At 50.3% G+C, this 24,280-nt stretch overlaps 1 protein-coding gene and 1 non-coding gene across 2 annotated transcripts in view; both read left to right on the forward strand.

Moving 5' to 3' along the window:
- The window catches only part of SUPT16H (SPT16 homolog, facilitates chromatin remodeling subunit), a 38,456-nt gene extending 17,310 nt beyond the window's left edge, over positions 1–21,146 (forward strand). The window contains exons 7-26 of the mRNA XM_029580182.1: positions 3,584–3,756; positions 9,851–9,941; positions 10,073–10,146; positions 10,336–10,448; positions 10,558–10,623; positions 10,780–10,872; positions 11,098–11,213; positions 11,480–11,633; positions 12,019–12,146; positions 12,532–12,667; positions 13,765–13,891; positions 16,378–16,496; positions 17,025–17,150; positions 17,456–17,568; positions 18,221–18,296; positions 18,531–18,700; positions 19,026–19,155; positions 19,293–19,422; positions 19,567–19,644; positions 19,931–21,146. Of these exons, the coding sequence (XP_029436042.1) occupies positions 3,584–3,756; positions 9,851–9,941; positions 10,073–10,146; positions 10,336–10,448; positions 10,558–10,623; positions 10,780–10,872; positions 11,098–11,213; positions 11,480–11,633; positions 12,019–12,146; positions 12,532–12,667; positions 13,765–13,891; positions 16,378–16,496; positions 17,025–17,150; positions 17,456–17,568; positions 18,221–18,296; positions 18,531–18,700; positions 19,026–19,155; positions 19,293–19,422; positions 19,567–19,644; positions 19,931–20,055 (2,338 nt within the window). The 3' untranslated portion in view covers positions 20,056–21,146. The remainder of the gene's footprint in view (positions 1–3,583; positions 3,757–9,850; positions 9,942–10,072; positions 10,147–10,335; positions 10,449–10,557; positions 10,624–10,779; positions 10,873–11,097; positions 11,214–11,479; positions 11,634–12,018; positions 12,147–12,531; positions 12,668–13,764; positions 13,892–16,377; positions 16,497–17,024; positions 17,151–17,455; positions 17,569–18,220; positions 18,297–18,530; positions 18,701–19,025; positions 19,156–19,292; positions 19,423–19,566; positions 19,645–19,930) is intronic.
- LOC115078936 lies at positions 9,602–9,725 on the forward strand. Its single transcript, XR_003853177.1, has one exon. It is a non-coding gene; the product is annotated as a small nucleolar RNA U6-53/MBII-28 (small nucleolar RNA).
- Positions 21,147–24,280: the final 3,134 nt, after the last annotated feature.

Raw genomic sequence — 24,280 nt, forward strand, 5'->3', positions numbered from 1 at the left:
AAGGCAATAAGATGTCTGAAGATGAAGGATCCTAAGAAGTCCTTTCCGCTGCGAGAGGCTAGGAGATTTCGAGCAGGCAAAGCCCCTGCACAAACTTCACAGAAACGGAGTTCGGGCAGATCGCAGCCCTTTCGGAATCAGCGCAGGTCCCAAGGGGAGAGCGGAAGTAAGGTCGTTCAATGAAGGTGTGAGGGTCCCCTCCTCTCAGGAGGCTATCAGGGGGAGGGGTTTTTTTTTTTACGAGGAGTGGACGTCAGACCGATGGGTCCTGGAGGTGATATACTGTTATGCCTTAGAATTTTTTCGGCTGCTCAGGGATGCCTTTGTAGTCTCCTACCACGTCTCCCGGGGAAAGCAGGAAGCGGTTCAGGACCCGCTCCAGCGCTTACAGCTTCTACGCACCATTGTTCCAGTGCCATTGAGGCAGTGTACTTCATGGTGCCAAAAAAAGAAGGGTCCTTTCGACCTATTCTCGATCTGCAGAAGGTGAATGCTGGCTCCAGGTGCCACAGTTTCAGATGATGATGCTGCGCAAAGTGATTGCGGTGGTGCGCGATGGGCAGTTTCTAGCATCCCTGGATCTATCAGAAATCTACCTTCATATCCCTATTCCACCTGAGCATTAACGGTTTGTGAGAATCATGGTTCGGTAAATTAAAAAAATAAATATTTCCAGTTTCAAGCTCTTCCCTTTGGGTAAGCGATGGCGCCGCACACATTCATGAAGGTGATGGTAATAGTGGTGGTGGTGGCTGTCAGGAATGAGAGCGTCTTGGTACACCCGGACAATTGGCTCATTCGTGCAAAGTCGGAGGTAGTGTGGTTGCTCAGTCCACCAGGTGCTCCAGCTTCTGGGGGCATTGGGCTGGGTGATGAACCCCGCAAAGAGTCATCTGAAGCAGACTCGGAGTATCTGGGCGCTCGCTTCAATACCCGACTAGGGGAAGATGTTCCTGACTTCAGAGAGAGTTCTCAAGCTGCTGAATCAGGAGCTTCGGTTGCAGAGCATGGCCGTGCCCAGGGTCTGGGAATACTTGCAGGTCCTGGGGTCCATGGTTTCTATGCTGGATTTAGTGCCATGGGCTTTTGCTCACATGCAGCCTCTATAGGGGCATCTGTTATCCCAATGGAATCCGCTGTCGGAGGAATTTCCACGCGTTACCACTGCCAGAGAATGCCAGATCCAGGCTTGTGGTGGCTGTCGCGGCACATTCTCAAAGGGAATGGATCTGGAAATGCCCGACTTGGTTACTTGTAACCATGGATGCTAGCCTCTCTGTATGGGGGCAGTTTGCCTGAGGAAATTTGCCCAGGGGCTTGGTCGATCAATAGACTGGAAACCAGAGCAGTGCCCAAGGCCTTGTTGGCGTTTCTTCCACTCATTCGGGGCAAATCAGTGTGAGTATTCTCGGACAATGCGACAACAGCATACATCAATCGTCAGGGCGGTACCAAGAGTTTAGTGGCGTTGGAAGTGCAGGAGCTGTTCCTATGGGCAGAGAAACATCTGTGGAGACTAGCTGCTTCTCATGTGGCCGGAGTGGACAATGTGCAAGCGGACTTTTTCATCAGACAGCGTCTCGATCAAGGGCAATGGGAGTTGGCGGAAGCCTTCGCCTTGCTGCAGGTAAGGTGGGGCAAACCAGTGATAGACCTCATGGCGACTCTGGCAAATGCGAAAACGATCACTTTTTCAGTCGCAGACAGGAAGTGAGATTGGAGGGCATTGACACTTGTTCAACCCTGTGGCAGACTCACTTGCTGTACATGCTTCCTCCGTGGCCACTCATAGGACATGTGCTGCGGCGCATCAAAACTCATCCGTGCAGGTTGATTCTGGTGGCACCCGAGTGGCCGTGGCGGCTGTGGTTTGCGGAGCACCTGCGTCTCGCAATAGATGGACCCGTTCACTTGACTCATCTCCCAAGGCTACTTCGTCAGGGACCCATGTTTTCAGACTGGGAGGATTGCTTCTGTCTAGCAGCTTGGCTTTTGAGAGGCAGTGGTGATTTCACCTTTTGCTTCATGCGAGGAGACCCTCCAATGGCTTATGTTTGGGTTTGGAGAGTATTCGCATCCTGGTGTTTGCAGAAAAGGGGCGCAGCTTTTAAAGGTGGAGATCCTGCAGATCTTGCCATTCTTGCAGAGCGGGGTGGCTAAGGGGTTAGTGTATAATTCCCTTCAAGTCCAGGTAGCAGCTTTGGGCTCCCTGCATGGTAGGATTCAGGGAAGACTGCTGGCACCTCATCCAGATGAGGCTCGTTTCCTAAAAGGGGGCAAAGCATCTGCATCCTCTGCGGAAGATCTGTCCGGCGTGGAATTTGAATTTGGTTCTTCAGGTGCTGTGTGAGCCCCCCCTTTGAGCCAGTGCGAAGGGCATCTTTGAAAGATTTAACCCTGAAAACCGTTTTCCTAGTGGCTGTCTGTTCGGGCAGGTGAATTTCTGAGCTGTAAGAGTTTATTTATTTATTTTATTTATTTTAACTTTTATATACCGACATTCTTGCATTAAATGCAAATCATACCGGTTTACAGTGAAACAGAAAAAGCATGTAGGCATGCTTTCCTCCGTTTTTCTGACAATCTCTTTATGAACGGTTGCGTCCTTTTTTGCCGAAGGCAGTCTCCTCCTTTCACCTTGATCAGGTGGTCAAGCTTCCGTCCTTTTCAAACTTGACAGCAGATTCTTCGATGGCTAGATAATGTCACTTGTTGGATGTGCCTCGTATCCTTTTGCGATATCTCCTTTGGAGATCGGATCATCTGTTTGCCCTATTCAGTGGAACAAAGAAGGGAACTAAGGCTTCCAAAGGCATGATGTCTCACTGGTTAAAGGAGACAATAGGTTAGGTTTATATCTGCAAGGGCCGGCCAGTGTCGGAGGAGTTGCGAGTGCATTCCACTAGGGCGCAGCTAACCTCTTGGCCAGAGTGTCAGCTGCTTTCTCCTCTAGATCTGTTGTGCACGACGTGGTCTTTCCACCACACTTTTACTAAACATCGCTTAGATGTGCACGCTGCAGAGGAAGCAATGTTTTTTGGGGAGAGTGTATTACACGTGGGTCTTTCGGGTTCCTGCCCAGTATAGAGGGGCTTGGGTACATCCCACTCGTCTGGACTGATCCGGGGTACAAACAGGAAAGGGAAATTGATTCTTACCTGCTAATTTTTGTTCCTGAAGTACCACGGATCAGTCCAGAGACCCGTCCCCCTTCTGACGAAATACTTCCTCGCTTCTGGAGATGGCTAAGCTGATTGAGCTAGCATTTGATTTGATCAGAGTGATGAAAATTGTACATTCTCTGTATGTGTTTTGTTAAATCAAGGGGGCCTGGTTTGCCAGGGGCCCCAACTGAAATCTCTATTCATTCAAGGTTTAAGGTAGACATCTTGGCTTGGGTACAGGTCAATACTGAGGGACTGCAGGTGATACTCTGTTATGTAGCAGTGCCTCAAAGTTTTGTTCTCTGCCTCTTATCTGCTGGTAGGGATGCATAAACTACTCTTCTGGACTGATTCGTGGTACTTCAGGTACGAAAATTAGCAGATAACCAATTTTCCTTTGTTCTCCTCCATCCTTGCAGTGACAAGAACCACATGCACTTCGGAGCCATCACCTGTGCCATGGGTATCCGCTTCAAATCCTACTGCTCCAACCTAGTGCGCACACTGATGGTGGATCCTCCGCAGGACATGCAGGATAATTACAACTTCCTGCTACAGCTGCAGGAGGAGCTCCTCAAGGAGCTGAAACACGGTGAGAGGAAATGGGAAGGAGAACTTGCCCTGCTGTCCATTTATGGTGAATGGGTTAACTTGAGAGCAGTCTGTTGCAATAGAATGACTTCCTGTCCTCTGTAAAGATACAAACACCATCAGTGGTCCTGTCTGCAAGGCACTTTATCACTGGGGATGGCCAGTTCTGTGTTCAAAAGCCACGCAGACCTAATTTTCAGGATATCCACAATGAATGTGCATGACAGATTGGCATACAGTGCAGGCAGTGCTTGCAAATCATGTATATTCACTGTAGAGGTCCTGAAAACCAGGCCAGTTTGCAAGCTTTCCCTAACCAGAGAGGGAGTACTACTAGTATGCTGCAGAGCTTTGAAGGCTAGAGGCCCAGAATCCAGGGGAATGATTTTGTTTGTTAGAGAAGATACTTGTGTTGCTAAAACTCCTTTCATTTTAAGGAGAAGACTAGGTTTGCAAAAGTAACAGTAACTGTTTCAGGATTTGGAAAAATTGTTTCTTGCAATGTATTTATGCAAGCTTGTTTGGCATCGCTTAGATGGCACTATAGATTATGAAATGATTGTATAGATTTCCAATCTATATAGAATAATGAAGTTCCCTGTACATACCCAGATCAATTCAGACTCCTGGGTTTTGCCTCCCTTCCAGTAGATGGAGGCAGAGAAGGTTTTGTAGGCACTGCCTCTTAACCCCAGTGTGCCACCTGCAGCTCAGTATTTCTGTCTCCAGCAGATGGAGGTGGTGTAAAACCTGCAGTTCTGTACCCGATGAAACAAATGAGATTCAAGAAAAGGAAAAAAAGGGGAGAGTTCCTCCCAGGAGGCTTGGCCGGTCCTGAGGGGACCATCCCTCCTGTTAGCAGGATAGAACGAGCAGGGGCTGGGGACCCCAAATTGCTCTAGCTGTCACACTGGGGGTGAAAGCTAGTGGTCAGACTCCCTCCCATCCAGCAAGGATTACTGAAAGCCCCCTCACCCTTTGTTCAGGGAGATACACTTATCACTAAAGTTTAAAAAAAAAAAATGTAGAAAAGCTCAGTGGGGTTTTTTTTTTTTCTTCTTCTTTCGGCTGTCTCGGGTGCATAGGAAGGAGGCAGGTACCTGAGGCGGCTCCCAATCCAGTGTTCTCTCTCGGCATGGGCCATGCAATGTAAGGCGCGCCGTGCCGTGAACGAGCTGTTGTGCCACGTGTGGGGAACTTTCTAGGGCCGGTACATTCCTGCTGCCTCTCCAGTGGGGAGGGCTCTTCACAGGGAACTGCTGCAGCTTTTCCGAAGCAGTGCGAACCTGGGAGGTCGCAGGCTGCTTCTGGCAGAGCAGTTGACCTCTTCCTGCTGAGCGCGGGAATGGTGGACATTTTGAATTCCTTCGCGGCTGCTGAAGAGAGCGGTAGGAGGAGGGGGATCTCCCGTCGATTCAAGTGCCGATGAGACCTGGGGGGGCCATGGAGGGGCAGGGGGGATCCTGATCCCCTGGTGGGGGATGAACAGGGTTCCTTTCCCCGGATTTTATTTTATTAATATATGAAGCATATCCGCCAGGTGTTGCTCCCCCAAGGGCAGGCCATTTGGGGGACCGCCCAGAAAGAGGCCCAGGTGTTCTCATGAAGCTTCAAGTGCTACAAGGGCTTTCAAGACACTGTGGATCCAGTTATGGCTGGTTTGAGGTGCTCGGCCAGGACTTTTCCTCTCCATAAGATGGTCAAGCAGTTGTGGCAGGCAGTGGAACACTCCGGAGACTGGCCTGAAGGTTAATAGAGCCATGGATAAACTATATCCCTTGTCCGAAGACCCTCTGGAACTACTAAGGGTGCCGAAGGTGGACACTTCCATGTCGGCGGTCACGAAGAGGACCACCATTCCAATAGCTGGCGCAGCAACTGAAGGATTTACAGGATAGGAGGCTCAAAGTGCATCTCAAGAGGATTTTTGAAGTTTCTGCTCTTGACATCAGGGCGGCCATGTGCAGCAGTTTCATACTCCAAGCTAGCTTGAGATGGGTGCAACAGTTAAAAAGTACCAAGGATGTGTCGCCCTAGGAGTGGAATGCTTGGAGGCGGCGATCACTTATGGGGCCGATGCTTTATATGATCTTATTTGTACTTCTTCAAGGATCATGATGTCTGCAGTCTCTGCTAGGAGACTCTTATGGTTGTGAAACTGGTCAGCAGATGTTTCGTCAAAGGTGCAGCTTGGGGTACTGCCTTTTAAGGGTAAGCTTCTTGTTGGCGAGGACTTGGAACAACTAATAAAGCATCTTGGAGATAAGGTGCATAAGCTGCCAGAAGACAAGCACAAAGGTTCCAGAGGATTTTTGCCGGTTCATTCTCTATTTTGGAACCAAAGGTGTTTCCATCAGAGACAGAGCTCGGGGAGGTCTTAGTCCTGGTCCCATTCCTTTGGATGCAGAGTGAACAGAGAGGGCTCCGGCCAAGGGCCAGGTGGATCCAAATCCGCATAATGAAGGGCGGCTGACCCACTCCTCAGTGCCAGTCATCGGGGATCGGTTGACTCTTTTACGAGAAGTGGGTCAACATCACATCAGACCAGTGGATTCTAAACGTGATAGGAAAAGGCTACAGAATTTTCTTGTCCGCTAAGAAACCTATTCCTAGTGTCTCCCTGTGCTTCATCAGTGAAGAAAATTATTCAGCAGACCATCCAAAGACTAAGTATGCTGGGGGCCATTGTTGCCGTCCCCAGGAGGAGTGGGTGATTGGGTGGGGTTCCATTCATTTTGTGGTGCCAAAGAAGGAAGGGACCTTTTGGCCAATTCTGGCCTTGCAGAAGGTAAACGTGGCACTAAAGATTCCCCCGTTTCCAAATGGAAACTCTCAGGTCTGTCATAGCGGCAGTGCGAAGCGAGGAATTCTTGGATTCCTTGAACCTGACAGAGGCGTATTTGTACATCGGAATATGCTTGGATCATCAGAAATACCTCAGGTTTATGATCCTCTGGGATCATTTTCAGTTTTGTGCTCTGCCATTCAATCTAGCCATGATTTCAAGGACTTTCACCAAGGTCATGGTGATGGCGGCAGTGCTCAGGAAGGACGACGACTGGCTTATCAGAGCGAAGTTAGAGGAAGTGGTCTTGCTCTGCTTGAGATCTTGGCCTGGATAGTGAATCTAGACAAGAGCCATCTTTCTCCTTCACAGGTTTTGGAATTCTTGGGTGCGCATTTCGATACCCATGCAGGAAAGGTCTTTCTCATGGAGGAGTGAATTTGTAAGTTGCAGTCGCAAGTTCGGAGAGTCTTGTAGGTCCGAGTTCCCAGGGTCTGGGGTTACTTGCAGATCCTTGGTTGCATGGCCTCAACCTTGGACTTGGTCCCGTGGGTGTTTGCTCATATGATACCTCTACAGAGAACGCTACTTTCCCGGTGGAATCTGAGGTCTGAGCAGTTTCATCTTCCCTCTACTGCTTACAGAGTTCACCAGGTCCAGTCTTTTATGGTGGCTTGGCTGGGACCATTTGTGCCAAGGAGTGATCTCCAAATGCCTCAGTGGATGGTGATGACTACCGATGTCAGTCTTTCCGGTTGGGGGGGCTGTGTGCCAGTCCCAGACGGTACAGGGCCAATGGTCGGTGGAAGAAGCATCCCTGTCCATCAGTTGACTAGAGATGAGAGCAGTGTGGCTGGCTCTACAGGAATTTCTTCCACTCTTGCACAACCACACTGTCACTCCTGTCAGACAATGCGACAACGGTAGTCTACATCAACTTAGGCAGTGGCTCAGGAAGCGGAGATGCTGATGTCCTGGGCCGAGCGGCATTTGGCTTTGATAGCGGCCTCACACATAGTGGGATCAGACATTGTGCATGTTAATTTTCTCAACAGACAACAGTTGGAACCCAGAGAGTGGGAGCTGTCGGAAGAAGCGATTACCCTCATTTCGCACAGATGGGGGGCATACCTCATGTGGATCTGATGGCAACTTGGAGGAATGCCAAGAAGCCACAATTCTTCAGTCACAGAAGGGAACACGGAGTAGAAGGGGTTGGTGCCCTAGTGCTTCCTTGGCCATGAGACATTCTGATCTACGACTTCCCTCCATGGCATCTTGTTGGCAAGATCCTAAGAATAGAGAGCCACCCCGGAAAGATGATTTTGTAGCTCTGGAGTGGCCAAGGAGACCATGGTTTGCGGATTTGGTCAATCTGGCAGTAGTTGGGCCCCCTGAGGCTAGGTCATCTTCCACACCTTCGGCAAGACCTGATATTTTCAGATAAGGCAGATCGCTTTTGTCTAGTGGCTTGGCTTTTGAAAGGAAGCAGTTGAGGAAGAAGGGATACTTCCTTGGTGTATGTCGGGGTTTGGAGGATCTTTGAGTCTTTGGTGCACGGAGCAAGGGATTGCTCCTCGGAGTATCTGTGGCGCAGGTTTGTTCTTTAGTTCCTTGAGAGTACAGGTGTTGGCCCTGGGCTGTTTGCGAGGCAAGATGTGTGGGTTAACCCTAGCTGCGCATCTGGATGTGGTATGTTTCCTCAGAGGGGCTAAGCACTTGCGCCCTCCTCTTCATACGGTATGTCCTTCTTGAAGCCTTAATTTGGCTCTTAAGAGCATGTGTGCATCACTGTTTGAGCCTCTAAAAAGGGCCATCGTGAAAGATCTCACTTTAAAAGTGGTTTTCCTGGTGGTGGCGATTTGTTCAGCTAGAAGTGTCAGAGCTTCAAGCCCTGTCAGGCAGGGAACCTTTTTTGCAGATTTTGTTTTCCGGAGTCTTTGCAGACGGTCCCCCTCCTTTTTGCCGAAGGTCATTTCGATGTTTCACTTAAGTCAGTGGAGCTTCTGACTTTTCTGAATCTGGCGGTTGGTATGCCTCATGTAAAGGATTTGAGATGTCTGGATGTCAGAAGAGCTTTGTGGCGATATCTGGAGGTCACTGACAGTTTCAGATTGTCAGATCACCTTTTTGAGATATGGAGTGGTGCTAAAAAGGGTCAGAAGGCGTCAAAGGCCACAGTTGCACGTTTGTTCGAGGCCGTTGTATCCGCTTACATCTGTCGTGGGTTAAAGGCTCATTCCACTAGGTCCCAGGCGGCCTCCTGGAGGAATGTTAGCTAGAGTTGCCACAAGAGATTTGCAGGGGGGCTACTTGGAAGTCTTTACATAACTTTTCCAGAAACTGCAGATTGGATATCCAGGCCTCTGGTAATTTCAGTGAAAGTGTCCTTCGAACGGGGCTTTCGCAGTCCCACCCCAGTTAGGGAAGCTTTGGTGCATCCCACAGTCTGGGCTGATCCGGGTACGTACAGGGAAAGGAAAATTTGGTTCTTAGCTGCTAATTTTCGATCCTGTAGTACCACGGATCAGTCCGGAGTCCTGCCCGGTGGAGGTGAAAGCATGTGGAGAGTCTGCTCGTTCTGGTTTTCTTTAATAACTTTGAAGGATTCTGAAGAATGGCACAGGTTTCTCTTGGATCTTTTCAGAAGGTTCCTTATTTTTAATGACTTCTTTCCTCTGCTCGTTCTGGGGAAGGTTATAGAGATGGTTTGTTAGAGGTTTGTTTTGGATTTTGCTTGGGTACTGATTTAATACTGAGGAGCTGGAGGCGGTGCCTTCAAAACTGTCTCTGCCTCCATCTGCTGGAAGGGAGGCAGAGACCCAAGATCCTGGACTGATCTGTGGTGGTGCAAGAGTGAAAATTAGCAGGTAAGAACCAATTTTCCTTGAAGTCACAGGATATGAGTGGTGTTAATCTACTAACTTGATGTCATGTGTGGAATCTTAATTTAAGTACCAGCCCTCTGCCAGTCTTTACTCATGAAAAGAAATTGATCTGGCCTTGCGTACAGATTCCAGTCATTGCTTCATAGAAGTGGTGTTTGTGATCGTGTCCCGCCTGCCTATGATGAGTTGCCATGCTAATACTGACGCATCAGGCAGGAGAGGGCCGTGAGGTTCTTCCCGCATTGGATGCGAGTGAGTTCAACTCAGCTTCTTGCATTGCAGTGAGATCTGAGGCAGGGTGTAGGCAAGCGCATATTGACAGCGCTGGATCGAAATCCAGCCCTAAGGCTTTGTCTCGCAGCTCTTTTTCAAGCTGTAGCCTGGGAGGAAGAGAGGGATTTCATTCACAGTTTTTGTCTCAGGTGCCAAGATCTCGGAGGTGTACAGCGTGGTCATGGACATTGTGAAGAAACAAAAGCCGGAGTTGATGAGCAAGATCACGAAGAACCTCGGGTAGGTCGCAGTGTGGTGGTAAAGGAGGAAACCTCTAGATGTGATTGGACATAGTGTGTTAGAGTATCTTGTCCCCTGGTCTTGCTGTGATGCTGCCTTATTCCTGGGGTTTTTTTTTATTTTATATTCAGGTTTGCCATGGGGATCGAATTCAGGGAGGGATCCCTGGTAATCAACAGCAAGAATCAGTACAAATTAAAAAAAGGTAAGGGAACCCCATACCTAATAAATTCAGCTGCAACCGCAGCCCCTGTGAATGTGTTTTATAGGAGGGTCGGTGAGGACACTCAGTTCTAGAGCCAAATCTCTGCCTGCTCTACCTCAGCAGCTGATAGTTCAGCGCAGGTTGCTCTCTGCACTCTGGGGAATGACCTGTGTTTGCTGTTTGTCACAGGGATGGTGTTTAGCATTAACCTGGGTCTGTCTGACCTCATGAATAAGGAGGGCAAGAAGCCGGAGGAGAAGACATACGCACTCTTCATCGGAGACACTGTCCTCGTCAATGAGGTGCATGGGCTGGAGATGGCAAGGGTTGGGTCTGTGTGTCTGTCTGTGTGTCAAGCATCCGCCCCTCATCCCTTCAAGGCCTGAGTCCATCCTTCTGTCTCTTCCTCAGGAGGGTCCTGCCACCATACTCTCTTCTGTGAAGAAGAAGGTGAAAAACGTGGGCATATTCCTGAAGGTGAGTGAGGTGGAGGGGAGGGGGTGTGAAGTTTACAGCTGGCTACAGGAGTTTCAGTTGCTCCGATGAGTCCGGAGGGAACGCTGTGCCAGAATTTCAGGAAGCAGGTTCTGTGCTCTGAGGCGCTGATCTTTTGGCGGTTTTTTTGTTTCACAGAACGAGGATGAAGAGGAGGAGGAGAAAGATGAGGCAGAAGATCTCTTGGGTCGGGGTTCCCGCGCAGCGACCCTGTTGACGGAGCGAACGCGGGTAAAGTTCAGTTTTAGAGCAGATTTCCTTTCAGCCTTCTCCGTGGCGTTGCTCGTCTCGGGATGTGACGCGTCCATTCACCTGGGAAAAGCTCGTAGCCCCCATACGATTTCCTTTTTTCTTCATGTGGCTCGTCCTCCGCCCACTGCCACCCTCGTAAGTGAAAGAACCCCGCCTCGAAACAATTTCTGACGATGCCTCCCCCCCCCCCCTTCTACCTTTCAGAACGAGATGACGGCAGAGGAGAAGAGACGGGCGCACCAGAAGGAGTTGGCCACGCAGCTGAACGAAGAGGCCAAGAGGCGCCTCACGGAGCAGAAAGGCGAGCAGCAGATCCAGAAGTGCGTGGTGAAGGGGGAGAGGGGAGGAGGGCGGAAGGAAAGCGATGAGAGAGAGGAGGGGGATAGCGGCACAGCATGGGGGGGGGGGGGGATGACAGATACCAGTGGCTTTTAGTAGGAGGTGTCATGCTGTATGGGTTTCAAGAGTGAGCTTGGGGAAATAATTTGGAGCCATTTTGTCGGTCATCGGTGACTGGTTTGGGGGGGGGCGGAGGGTAAGAGGGTACAGAATACAACCCAACATCCCTCCTTCTCCTGCCTGGCAGAGCTCGCAAATCCAACGTCTCGTACCGGAATCCGTCGCTTCTGCCGAAGGAACCAGAGATCCGGGAGATGAAGATCTACATTGACAAGAAGTACGAGACGGTCATCATGCCTGTGTTTGGCATCGCCTCGCCTTTCCACATTGCCACCATCAAGGTATCACTGGGTGCAGAGGAAGGGGCTGCAGGGGGGTCTGTTTCCCCTCTCTAACCTGCTAACTCTAGGATGTCACCAGCCCCAGAGCCAAAACCCCATACATCTTCATGATGATTTTAGTCACTGGGAAGTGAACTTAAGTCTTTCAAAATCGTATTTATAAACATCGGCATGCAGAAATCTTAGTTCTGCATTTCTTGCTTAAAGAAATGCTTTGTAAATTGTAGCAGTCAACTTATTTTGAGTGTCCTGTAGCGGCGGAGGAAGTGTTTTGTTTTATGAAGGAGCGGAAACTTGATTTGTGTATCTGTTTTTATTACATTTTCAATCCAAGCCTCAGGACTGATTTCTTTCTCTTTGGTTTCCTTTGCCGGTGCCCGGATAGAACATCAGCATGTCGGTGGAAGGCGACTACACCTACCTCCGCATCAACTTCTACTGCCCAGGCAGTGCCCTGGGCAGGAATGAGGGCAGCATCTTCCCCAACCCAGATGCCACCTTCGTCAAAGAAATGTAATAGTCGCTCGCCGTGACGGTGACTTGTGTGCCTGATGCTGAGATTAGCTGCACCCGTGAGGCTGCTCGTGTGACGCTGCACACACTCCAGACTCTTCCCTTTTCCGTTCACTGTGTTTGAAAGGTTTTTGTAAGCTGCATCTGTTTATCTGCTTTTATCGTTAAGAGTCTTAAGTGACCCGAGGGTACTGCAACTGTTCAATTGATCATTGCATGCAGAGCTTGAGCACAGCAGAGACGGCTGAGGAGCAGATTGGAACATATATATTAAAAAAAAAAAAAAAATTTAGGTTGGCATCGGGCATAGGAGAGCCAGGGTGCGATGCGTACGCTTCAGAGATGAGGAGAATCTGCGCCTCAAAGCATTCTCCCTTTCCCTCAGAACATACAGAGCATCAAACCTCAAGGCTCCCGGGGAGCCCATGGTGCCTTCCCTGAACCTGCAAAATGCCTTTCGGATCATCAAGGAGGTGCAGAAGCGCTACAAGACCAGGGAGGCCGAGGAGAAAGAGAAGGAGGTGAGGCTATGGCATCGAGCTGCCCAAAGTTTGTAGGAGGGTAGATTTGTCCTTGGGCAAATCCCACCCCTCAGTTCATTTGTAGTCTGAATTCTCGCTGGGAATAGGAACAGTAGGGGTTATTGACTCATCCCCCCCCAATAGGTACCCAGATCAGTGCAGACTCCTGGGTTTATGCATCCCTGCCAGCAGATGGAGACAGAGAAAGTTTAACAGATGCCGCTTCATGATCCCTGCTGCCACCTGCAGTTCTCTCTCTCTCCAGCAGATGATGTCTGGTGCATGCACCTGCACTTTCTGTCGTTTGCCTTTTTTGCTTGTTTTCCTTTCCTTTTTGTTAAGAGCCTTCCTCCCAGGGGTTGGGGTCCTGGGAGGGGGGTGACCCTTCCCTTCCCTTCCCGTCCCTGTTTGTTCGAGGTGGACGAGCTGGAGGTCGCTGCAGTTTGATCCGTGGGATGTAAATCTGGTGGCCCCAGATCCCTCCCCTTCACGAGGCCGCCTAGGTGACTTTTTGGTTCTGGTCAGCTGCTTTTTGGACTCTCCCTCTCCTTATTAGTTCAGGCTGGGCTGAGCTGGACAGCTCCCCTCAGCCATAGGAGAGGAGAGCTCCTGTCTGTTTACTAAAGTTAAAAAAAATAAAATAAATAAATAGTGTAGCGCAGGAAGCAGCTGGAGCCGAGTGGCGAGTTCTCCGGGCGGCCTTTTCTTTCGTTGGGGGTGGTCTCTGCTCGGCGGGCGATTCCCGGTCCAGGCGCGTGGTGATGGTTCGTGGTCGGGCCTGCTGCATGTTGGCACGGTTCCCTCGTGTTTAGGCCGCCTCTCACTTTGGGTGTGCGTTTCAGGAGGTGAAGTGCCGCCTTTCCTCGTTCCGGGGAAGATTATTGGGTATTGATTTAATATTGAGGAGCTGCAGCTGGCACCACCGGGTTAAGAGGCAGTGGCTGCAAAACTTTCTCTCTCTCTCTCCATCTGCTGGAAGGGGGAGCTAAACCCAGGAGTCTGGACTGATCCGTGGTGCTACGGGAACGAAAATTTAGCAGGTAAGAAGCAATTTTCCTTTTTCTTTTCTTTTTAACTCCTCGTCTTCGGCTCCCCAGGGCATTGTGAAACAAGACTCTCTGGTCATCAACCTGAACCGCAGTAACCCCAAACTGAAGGACCTGTACATCCGGCCCAACATTGCCCAGAAGAGGATGCAGGGCTCCCTGGAGGCGCACGTTAATGGTGAGAAATGGGGAAGGAGTGGGAGAGGGGAGCAGAGCGGCTGAGGAATTGACAAGTGATGACTGCATGTTGGATGTGTATGGGCTGGGGATCAAGTCGATGGATTTTATATAGATCTGTGGACAAGCACCACAGTACAGCCACACAAGAGGGGGTAACGTCCTTCCACAGCGCAGAGTCTGCTCCTGCTTTCTAAGCTCACAAAGGCAAAAGCTTTCCGAGCCTGTGCAGGAGTTCCCACGCTGCCACTTACCTGTCGGTCATTTTTGTCTGCTTCAAGTGCACTTGGTCTCTTTGCTGTCTTGCCACCAGGTCTTTTTCAGTTATAAATACCTACCTTCATAGTTTATCGCCTTTTGGCATAAAATTTGAAATAATTTTTCCTCTTTGAGACCAGGTGGGCAAGAAGCATTCCCTGTAGGTACCCGGGCCGGGCCAGTCTCCTGGGTTATTCATCCCCTGCCAGCACAGCCTTCCTCCCGGGGCTTTCTTGTTAGGTCCTACCCCTTCCGGTTGAGGCGGACGGGGTTGGGAGTTGTAACCCTTTTGTGCGCTCGGGGGGGGGGGGGGGGTGTGCACATCTGGTTGTCCGGATCCTTCTCGCAAGGCCGCTCTGGCGGCTGCAGGCTCGCAGGGGGATTTTTGCTTTTGCTTCCCCCTGGTTCTGTTACCTCCTGTCCCTTTTTTTTTCTGGCAGCTTTAAATTTCATTCCTTTCTCAGTTTTCTCTATTTTTGGTGGGGGGGGGCGGGGAGGCCAGACCTCAGGCAGCAGCTTCTTCCTCCTGTGCCAGTAAGATCGGCTCGTTTCGAGGGGGGGGTGGGGGGGGAGACACTACTTGTTTTCAGTTTAGCTTGTTTGAGCCTCGGTCGGCTTCCCCTCCCCCCAATTCGGTGCGTGGTACCGCAGGTAGGGCTTGTGGCTCGGCGAGATCACGCCTCGATAGAGCCGGTCTCTGTGCAGCGTGTACGGAGGGCGGGCGGGGAGAGTCTGTCCATCCCGGAACCTCAACCTGGTCCTCCGCGGTTTCTGCGCGGCGCCTTTTCAGCCTCTCCGGAGAGCGAGGCTGAAAGACTTGACTCTCGAGGTAGCTTTTCTAGCAGCGATGTTCCCTGCTAGGCGGATTTCGGAGTTGCAAGCTTTGTCCTGTCGGGATCCCTTCCTTCAGATTGCGGATTCGGGAGTTTCCTTGAGGACGGTGCTGCATTTTTTTTTTTTTTTTTTTGCCTAGAGGTGGTTTCCGCCTTCCCACGTGAGCCCAGACGGTGGAGCTTCCAGCTTTTCCATCGGTTGATGCATCAGTTTCACGTGCGGAGGAGCTCCAGCGGTTGGACGTTCAAGCTCTGTTGCGCTATCTCGAGGTGACAAATGATTTCAGACGGTCTTGACCACCTTTTCGTTTTGTGGAGCGGCGCGAAACGGGGTTTCCATGCTTCTAAAGCTCGTGTTGTGCGTTGGTCGAAAGAGGCCATTTCTTCCGCGTACGTTACGGCCGGCAAGGAGACTCCGGAGGGCTTGCGTTCGCAGGCAGCCTCCCGGGCGCAGGCACGGTTGGTGTCTCCTCGAGAGATTTGGAAGTTGCTGCATACGTTTGCGCGACATTGTCGTCCGGATGTGGGAGATTCAGGGTCTCCTTCCTTTGGCGAGAGTGTTCTGCCAGCGGGACTCCCCCAGGTCCCACCCCATTTAGGGAAGCTTAGGTACATCCCAGGAGTCTGGCCTGATCAGGTACGTACAGGGAAAAGAAAATTGGCTCTTACCTACTAATTTTTGTTCCTGCAGTACCACAGATCAGTCCAGAACCCGCCCGTACTGTCAAGAGGTGGAGAGTCGCCCGCTTCCATTCAGATTTGGTTGTTAGGTTTTCATGTGGGGGGTTTTTTTTAATACGATTTGGCATATTTTTCTCTGCTTTATGCTTGGGTACAGATCCATACTGAGGAGCTGCAGGGGGCACTGGGGCTTATGAGGCCGTGTCGAGAAAACGTTCTCTGTCTCCATCTGCTGGCAGGAATGAATAACCCAGGAGTCTGGACTGATCCGTGGTACTACAGGAAGGAAAACGAGCAGCTAAGAACCAACTTCACTGTCCCCCTGGACAGCAGAACTAGCAGTCGCACGTTTGCTCCCTCCCTGCCTCTCGTCAGTTGAAGCGGGGCTTGTCGAACAGATTGATGTGGCGGCACAAGAACCTCCGCATGTGCTGGAAGATTTGCCTTTCAGAGAGCAGGGTCAGATTGTGTTCCTGTCTGAGGACCTTGCTGGCGTGTGTGGCTGGCTCTTCTGCTGTCCACGGAGAGCACAGCTTGGCTCCATAGCTGTAGCTGTCAGGCCACAGAGAGGAGAATACGACGGATTTATAGCCAGGGGTGGCCTCTGCGTGCATTCAACAGAACGGCTTTCCTGCCTGCTGCTGAGAAGAGGGAGATGTGAGGGTTTTGTAATTTTGCTAGGTCTCCTCTTCAGCTGCTTTCCGCTTTCTTCCAGGTTTCCGTTTCACGTCGGTGCGAGGAGACAAAGTAGACATTCTCTACAACAATATCAAGCACGCCTTGTTCCAGCCCTGCGACGGGGAAATGATCATCGTGCTGCACTTCCACCTCAAGGTGGCCAGGGATATGGGGAATTGGGGGAATTGAAATTGAATTTGAATTGAAATTGAAATTGAATTGGGAATTGAAAGGCGCATAGCAACCAGTGTCTTGCGCTGGAGTAGGAAGGAGCTGCTCCCAGGTTCATACCCCGAGCACAGGGACATGGGGCTGCACCGCACTGCTGGGCATCAGCAAGGGAAGAGTTTGTTTTAGTCAGTGAGATGGGCTTTTCATGGATACGGCTGAAAGATTTTTGCATGGCGACAGGGCAGAGCATGTCCTGCATGTACCACCGGGCTCCTCTGACACAGCTTCTCCGTGGGGCGGTGGGGATGTAATGGGAACCGTGTAACCTTTGCCGCCTCGCATCTGCTGGCTCATCGTGCTTTACGTTGCTTGGCGCAAGTTTTATTTAGCGATGTGATTCTCTGTCCTCTTGGTGTCTTGGTGCAGTCATTCGCAGTCGTTTCTGTATCCTTGTTTGAGTTATCGAAACTGCTGCCCCATAGCTCCCTGACCCTCTTCTGCTCCTCCCTGCAGAACGCCATCATGTTTGGCAAGAAACGGCACACGGACGTGCAGTTCTACACGGAAGTGGGGGAGATAACCACCGACCTGGGCAAGCATCAGCACATGCATGACCGGGATGATCTGTATGCAGAGCAGGTGAGAGCAGGGCTGCAGGGACCCCGACAACCCATTATAGCCCAAGGTCACTTGCTCTGGCTGCTGATCTACCTGCGGTATAGGAAGAAAAAAAGGGTCAGAACGGATCCCACAGGCTTTCTAGTGCGGCGGCTGCTGCGGGCTCCTGCGGTGTTGAATTGAAGGGGGCAGGGAGGAGGTTCCTGAGTCTGTATTCCCCCCCCCCCCACCCCCGGCCGGTTTGTCTCCTGGGGGGAGGGAGGAGTTACTTGATTTCTAACCACTGGGGCCTTTTTCTCCCCCCTTCCTCCCTGTGGTGTGCGTAGCTGGAAAGAGAGATGAGGCACAAGCTGAAGACTGCTTTCAAAAACTTCATTGAGAAGGTGGAGACGCTGACCAAAGAGGAGCTGGAGTTCGAGGTTCCCTTCAGGGATTTGGGGTAAGTTTTTGTGTGTTTTTGTTTTTAATTACAGATACATTTCCCTAACGTATTTTGTTCACCGTGCATTTGTTTTAAGGCTTTAACTGCTGATGGTTAAATCAGCTCCTCCACCGTGGGAGAGATGCTGGGATTCAGCGGGGGAAATGCGCGGGTCAGGGCGCCCAGACCGATGGCCACGGAGCTGCGGCGTCCCCTTCTGCCCTTCTCGGCAGGGCGGGTTCTGGTGGCCATCGTCTCTACCTGATGTAAACGCTCCCCCCCTCTCCCCCCCTCTCCCCCCCCCAGATTCAATGGTCATCGTCTGCATTTGAAGGTCCTGGGAAATGGGGGGGGGGGGGTGTCAGACCTGCGTGGCGGGGCAGTGATCCTGGGGTCATTAATCCTCCTGCCTGCATTGTATCGTTTTAGACTCTCTCGGGGGGGGGGGGGGGTGTCAGACCTGCGTGGCGGGGCAGTGATCCTGGGGTCATTAATCCTCTTGCCTGCATTGTATCGTTTTAGACTCTCTCAGGGGGGAGGGGGGGAGATGCTGTTCACGGCAGCACGAGGGGTAGAGTTAGGGAACATCGTCACAGATCCGCATTTTAGGCCTTTGTTGTACTGAGCTTCTGGAGTCTTTATTAACGCATCTTTATGGGTTTTGCCACAGATTCAATGGGGCCCCTTACAGGAGCACCTGCCTCCTGCAGCCCACCAGCAGCGCCCTGGTCAACACCACTGAATGGGTGAGTAGTCTGAATGTGAATGGTGCCTGCAAATCCTGCCTCTAACGCTTTCCTGACGCACAACAGACAGCGAGGAGCTGGCCCCAGAGAGCTTGTGCTGCAAGGGGTCAGGCCAGCCCGCCCGCCCTCTGTGTCCGACCTGGGGGGGGGGGAGAGGCAGGGCTGACGGATCCTCTGGCATGCTTGCAGATTGGTGCTGTGCTCTTGTGCTGATCTCTGCTCTCGTCCCCTCAGCCCCCCTTTGTGGTGACCCTGGATGAGGTGGAGCTGGTGCACTTTGAGCGGGTGCAGTTCCACCTGAAGAACTTTGACATGGTGATCGTGTACAAGGACTACAGCAAGAAAGTGACCATGATCAACGCCATCCCCATCGCCTCCCTCGATCCCATCAAGGAGTGGCTCAAGTGAGTGCCTGTGCCGGGCCGCGGCGTGGCTGGGGGAATTTCTCAAGTCTGCCACCAGTCTTGCACAACACTCCTTGTGCGGCTGCCTGCCTTTTGATAACTTGACCTGTGTGTGTCCGTCCGAAATACAGGGAAGACCTGGGTCTTAAATACAGTGCACAAGGACCTGGACCCGCTACCCCAAATGCATTTTTCCTTCCCGTGGTAAAGCACAGCCAAATTCCTCTGTCTGACGCGTTTGCTCCCTTCTTACAGTAACTTTGCTCCTGGCCTTCTGCTTGGATTGCATTTCTCCTCTTTCTCTGTTCGTCTCCTCGCCCTGCAGCTCTTGTGACCTAAAGTACACGGAGGGAGTGCAGTCACTCAACTGGACCAAAATCATGAAGACTATCGTGGACGATCCTGAGGGCTTCTTCGAGCAAGGTGGCTGGTCTTTCCTGGAGCCAGAGGGTGAGGTATGGCAAACGGGCCCCTCCTGCAAATAAAAACAGACCCGACACTGGGCTGAGCGTTAGTGGTGTTAGATATTCTCCACGGACAGGTGCAGCTGTAGGGTGACATCAATAACTACAGCATCCCCCACCCTCCCCAGGGCAGTGATGCGGAGCAGGAGGGCTCAGAGTCTGAGCTGGAGGATGAGACATTTAACCCCTCGGATGACGAGGCAGAGGAAGACGAAGAGGACAGCGATGAAGACTATTCTGACGAGACTGAAGAGTCTGGTAAGCACTCTGTGCCTAACGCAGAGCGGGCCGTGTGCTAGTAGTACTGGGGGAAAGGGCGCTGGCAAGGCAGCGTGCTGGGGGGGGGGTGGCTTTAGACGATGGCGTTGCGCCCTCCTGATGGCCTTTCCTCTTCTTCTGCAGTGTACAGCGGGGAGTCTCTGGGCAGCGAGGAGGAGAGCGGCAAAGACTGGGACGAACTGGAGGAGGAGGCCCGTAGAGGTGAGGCACCGCCTGGGAACGCGTCTGCAGCGCGGCAGAGGAAAAGGCTCTTGAAACCGGGAGCTTAGAGGGACCGGTCTCTGCCTTCCTGTTCCATCTTGTTTTCACCTTTCCATTGACCCCCGTTTTTCTGCGGCGTAATGTGTAGTTGGGCGACTGAATCTCGCCCGTCCCGTGTGTTGCAGGAGAAGCTGCGGTCTTTGTTTGCTGAAGAAGCAGGGGCAGAATTGATGTTTTGCTGATGCCACCCTTCCGTCCCCCGCATTTTTTGTTTTTTTTTTTTTAGCTGACCGGGAGAGCAGGTACGAGGAAGAGGAGCAGCAGCAGCAGCAGCAGCATCAACGCAGTCGAAAGAGGAAGGTCTCCACCCACAGCCACTCCTCGCCATCCAAGAAAAAACGAAGGAAGTAGGCACCGACGTGCCCCCCCCCCCCCCAGTCTCCTCTCCGATTTAGTTTTTACAAAGATGCCAGTACCACCTCATTCTCCCCCACCCACCCTCACTCATCCTCTCATGACAATTCCCCCTCCACAGCCCACCCCAGTATGTATTTTGTCTTGTTTTATGGACCAACTACTTTTTAACCACTCGCTTCCCCTAACTCCGATGGAACTGGGGATTGCGGGACTGAAATGTTCCGAGGAGGGTAGGACTTAAATACAGGCGGGACCTCTCCGCCCGCGACGACGCGAGAGCGAGGGATGAAACGCAGCGCGGGCTTGAAGGGGGGAAGCGAAGGTTTCACGTACCGGCTAAGGCTTTTCTCTCTTCCTACTGGGCGTCGACGGTTTTTTTCCCCTCGTTTCTCTCCCCCCCCCCCCCCCCCCTCTCCCCAGGGTTGGTGTACGTTTCCGGTGTCTGGCGCGTGAGAATAGAGGGGGGAGAGAGGGGCTGGATTAGTTTGGGTGATTTGATGTAAAGCGGTGGGGGGAGAAGCGAGTTCTAAACCCTCCGCCCTCTCACGCGCAGCCTGACACGGGTCTCCTCCGGCTCCTTTCGAATTATTTAAAAGTATTGTACAGAAAGGAAAGATTTAACTGTAAGAGAGCCTTCCTCGTCCGGCCTGCCCTTCCGAGATCCCTCTCTCCTCCAAATCGGGGCTTCTGCAGCAGAGCCTCTTCCAGCAGACTTGGAAAAGATGACCTTTCACCTGTATCAGTGATGCTGGGAGGGCTACCTTTTTTTTTTGTTCTGTTTATCGCACATCTTGGATCCCGGATAGCAAACCAGGTTTCTGTTAAGTTTGGGTTTTCTTTTCCAGTCTCCCCCCCCCCCCCCCTCGTTCTTCATAAACTTTAAAAGTAGCAAATCGGTTTTTCCATATTTTTTTTTTTTTTTTTTTAAACCATGTGGATTTGTCAACTTTTTCCTTATTTCCCCTCCAGCTGTTACTTCTGTCTTTTTTGTTTTGTTTTGTTTTGTTTTTTTCTTAGCAGTAAATGTAATGCTGTTTTCAAAACTTTGCAAAAATGTCAAAATAAAATTTTTTCTTTGTTTTGTAGACTTGCATTTGGGGGGCTTTTGTTCGTTATGTTCCTTAACATTGTTTCCTGAACATACCCAGATCAGGCCAGAGAAGCGGGTTTTGCCTGCCCACCAGCAGATAAGGAGTCAGCAAATCATAACTGAGCACCTGCAGTCCTTCAGTATTTCTCTGACTCCAGCAGATGGTAGAGGTGCAATCCTGCAGTCTTGAGAGAGAAATTGAAGTAGGAGAACTTTGGAGGAAGCTCCTTGGTGGATCATCCCTCAGGTTGAATTATATTATGGGACTATAATTCTACTGCTCAAGCTAAGTATAGCTATCATTTTTGGTGACTAGATTTTTACTGTTCTACCTAAGTGACGAAAGCCCGGTGTGGCTTCTATATTCCCCAAGGCAATATTTTTCGTAAAAACTATAAAACATATTAAATAAATTAATGAGACTTGGCCGAATGTGGGTCTGACTGATTGGCAGATCCAAACGGCAGCAGTCCAACATATATATACAAATTTCTTCAATATATGTGGCGTAGAAGAATCATATTATTGTTCTGGATACCTTGATTTTTGTCTGTAGTACCACAGATCAGGCCAGAGAGCTGCCCATTTATTAGGGGTTTGTATATAGTGCAGAGTTGTTAGAGGTTTTCAGTGCTGATCACTTATGTTAAATTTGGGAAACTTTACCTTCTCCCAGCTTGTTGGCGGGGAGTGAATTTGCTTTGAAACTTGCTTTAAATTTATGGTTGCTGTCATCCTGGCTTGGGTACAGGTCAATACGGAGGGCCTGCAGGTGCCACAGTGGGTTATGTACAGTGTCCGTGAAACTTTCTCTGTATCCATCTGCTGCCAGGGAGGCAAAACTCAGACGTCTGAACTGATCTCTGCGAAACGCACGCCGAGTAGAGAGAGAGACAGCTGAGGCGGGCAGGAACTGTGCCACATGTGCTGCAGACCGGACCGTGAACCATAGCACAGGGTTAACCATGGAGCCCAGCGAGACCGTCCCCCGAAAAACACCACCCTAATAGCGAAAACGCTGCCTGTAGAGCCTGGGAAAGACTTACTGCCCTGCCGCAGCTGTTTCCTGCTGAAACTTTATTTATTTATTTATTTTTAAAATATAAACAGGGCCTCTGCTCTCCTAATGCTGAGGGGAGCTGGTCAGCTTTAGCTCAGCCTGAAAGCTAGGGGAGAGAGAGCCCTAAAAACACAAAGCAGCTGCCCCGAGCTGAAAATCCACCTAGGTGGCCTCATGGAGAGGAGAGATCTGGACCCCACCAGATTTGCACCTCACGGATGGGAGTAGGAGCGAGCATACAAAAAGGTCACCGACCCTCCAGCTTGGGTTACCCATTCAAATTAAGGTGCTTCAAATTTGACCCCTCAGGGTGCTGCAAGAATGATTTATGTGAATGAGATCCTGTGCTGAGTAAGAGGAGGTGGAAGAGCCTATCATGGGAAAAGTGGGGCTCCCCTCCCCCTTTCATGACTGTCTCCACTAAACCCAGGACATTTAGGTCTTCCACATTAGAAATCAATTGTTTAAGTATGTTAGGGAGGGAACAGGAAGAAAACCTTACCAAGAGAGCGGGCCAAGCCAGACCATAATGAGCCAGCAGTCTGTACAGACGGGTGCGCATCCCTGATAGTTATATGCATTTCCCCCCAGTCATCAAGCTGTAAATCCTTTTCTATAGCAAATTGTAACCCCAGTTTATGCAGTACATGGGCCCTTCATTTACTGTGTTCCATTTTGGCCAGGACCTTGTAAGGTAGAAATCACCAGGATCTCTATATTTCTCCCAAACAACTGTCCCACTTACATTAAGGAGCCATGGTATTTCTGTCTCAGCCGATGAAGCGGCAAGTATGTGGCAGGCATGGTCCTGTACAAAATGTTCTTGGCAGATAGGGCCCATCGCATAAACTCATTGTCTGAGATGTTCTGATCCAGCATCCTATTCTGACAAACACACTAGCCAATCCCACAGATTTTCTTTTTGGCAAAATCTTATCTGCCAATTGCACTAATTGGGAGTAAAAATCCTGGTAATGGTCTGACTCTGAATGAGGGAATCCCTTTTTTTTTGTCATAATATTATCTGCACTTGTGCTGGGAACTTTGCTTTCCCCTACAATTTCCTCCCCCTGGCAACCTCTCATCCTGTGAAAATTTAACAGTGACAAGCAAGTGGAAGTGCTCCATAAGGAAACTACACAACTTACTTGCCTCTTTTTCCTCATAATCACTATCTGATCCCTTCCGGATATCGGTGTCTGGAGCTAGGGCATCTCGTAAGTATTTTAGCCAGACAGTGGAAGACCCTGCTGCATATATTATGCTAAAACTTGAGTATGATGATCTGCAGAGTCCTGTACAGCCATAGCTGCTTGTTTTAAAGCAAGGTCTCGCTATGACTACAGATTCAAGGGTGGTTCTTAGAGCTAAGAGCTGTGCCTCATTGTCCTGATTCTGTTTTTCCAAAAAGGCAATCTGATTCTGCACCCTCCCATTCCTATGTTGCTAAACTGCATGTAATAATAAACAATCAACATGTCCCCCATTCACATCTAATTTTCAAACTATTCTTTCTAAAATTGTGGACACTTTCACCTCTGAGGCTCTTATCTCTTTGTCCAACTCCTTTTCCGACTGATCGCAAGCCGCATTAGATCTAGAAAGTTGCTCTACTACACAATACCATGGCTGAACTGGGAACCATCCAGAAACAACCGTGTCTAATTTTTAAGTAATCATGTTTAAGAGAACCACGACTAATAATCAACAATCAATAACATAATTCTTATGATGTAAAATCCTGTTCGTGATGCCAGATGTAAAAGGTGAGCTGAATGGTAGGTTATAGCACAGGATACACAAGTATAGAAGTTTTACTTTAAAATTCTAAAGCGATTAGAGTATTGCATTAAGAATATATGCAAAGATATTTCCCCTCAGTTTCCGGTGTGAGTCGTATATTTTGGGAAATCTGAACCACAGCACTGAGAAATTAGGAGTAGTTCATCAGGCACTTTAATATCCAACAAGCTTTTTTTTTATCATCTGTTCTTTCTCTGATTATTAGCAGCCTAGCTGAAGTGGGTCTTTTTATGTTAGGTCAGAAAACTTATGTCCCAGTTTCTTTT

Source organism: Rhinatrema bivittatum, chromosome 16, assembly GCF_901001135.1.
Source record: "Rhinatrema bivittatum chromosome 16, aRhiBiv1.1, whole genome shotgun sequence".
In the NCBI taxonomy this organism is placed as follows: domain Eukaryota; kingdom Metazoa; phylum Chordata; class Amphibia; order Gymnophiona; family Rhinatrematidae; genus Rhinatrema; species Rhinatrema bivittatum.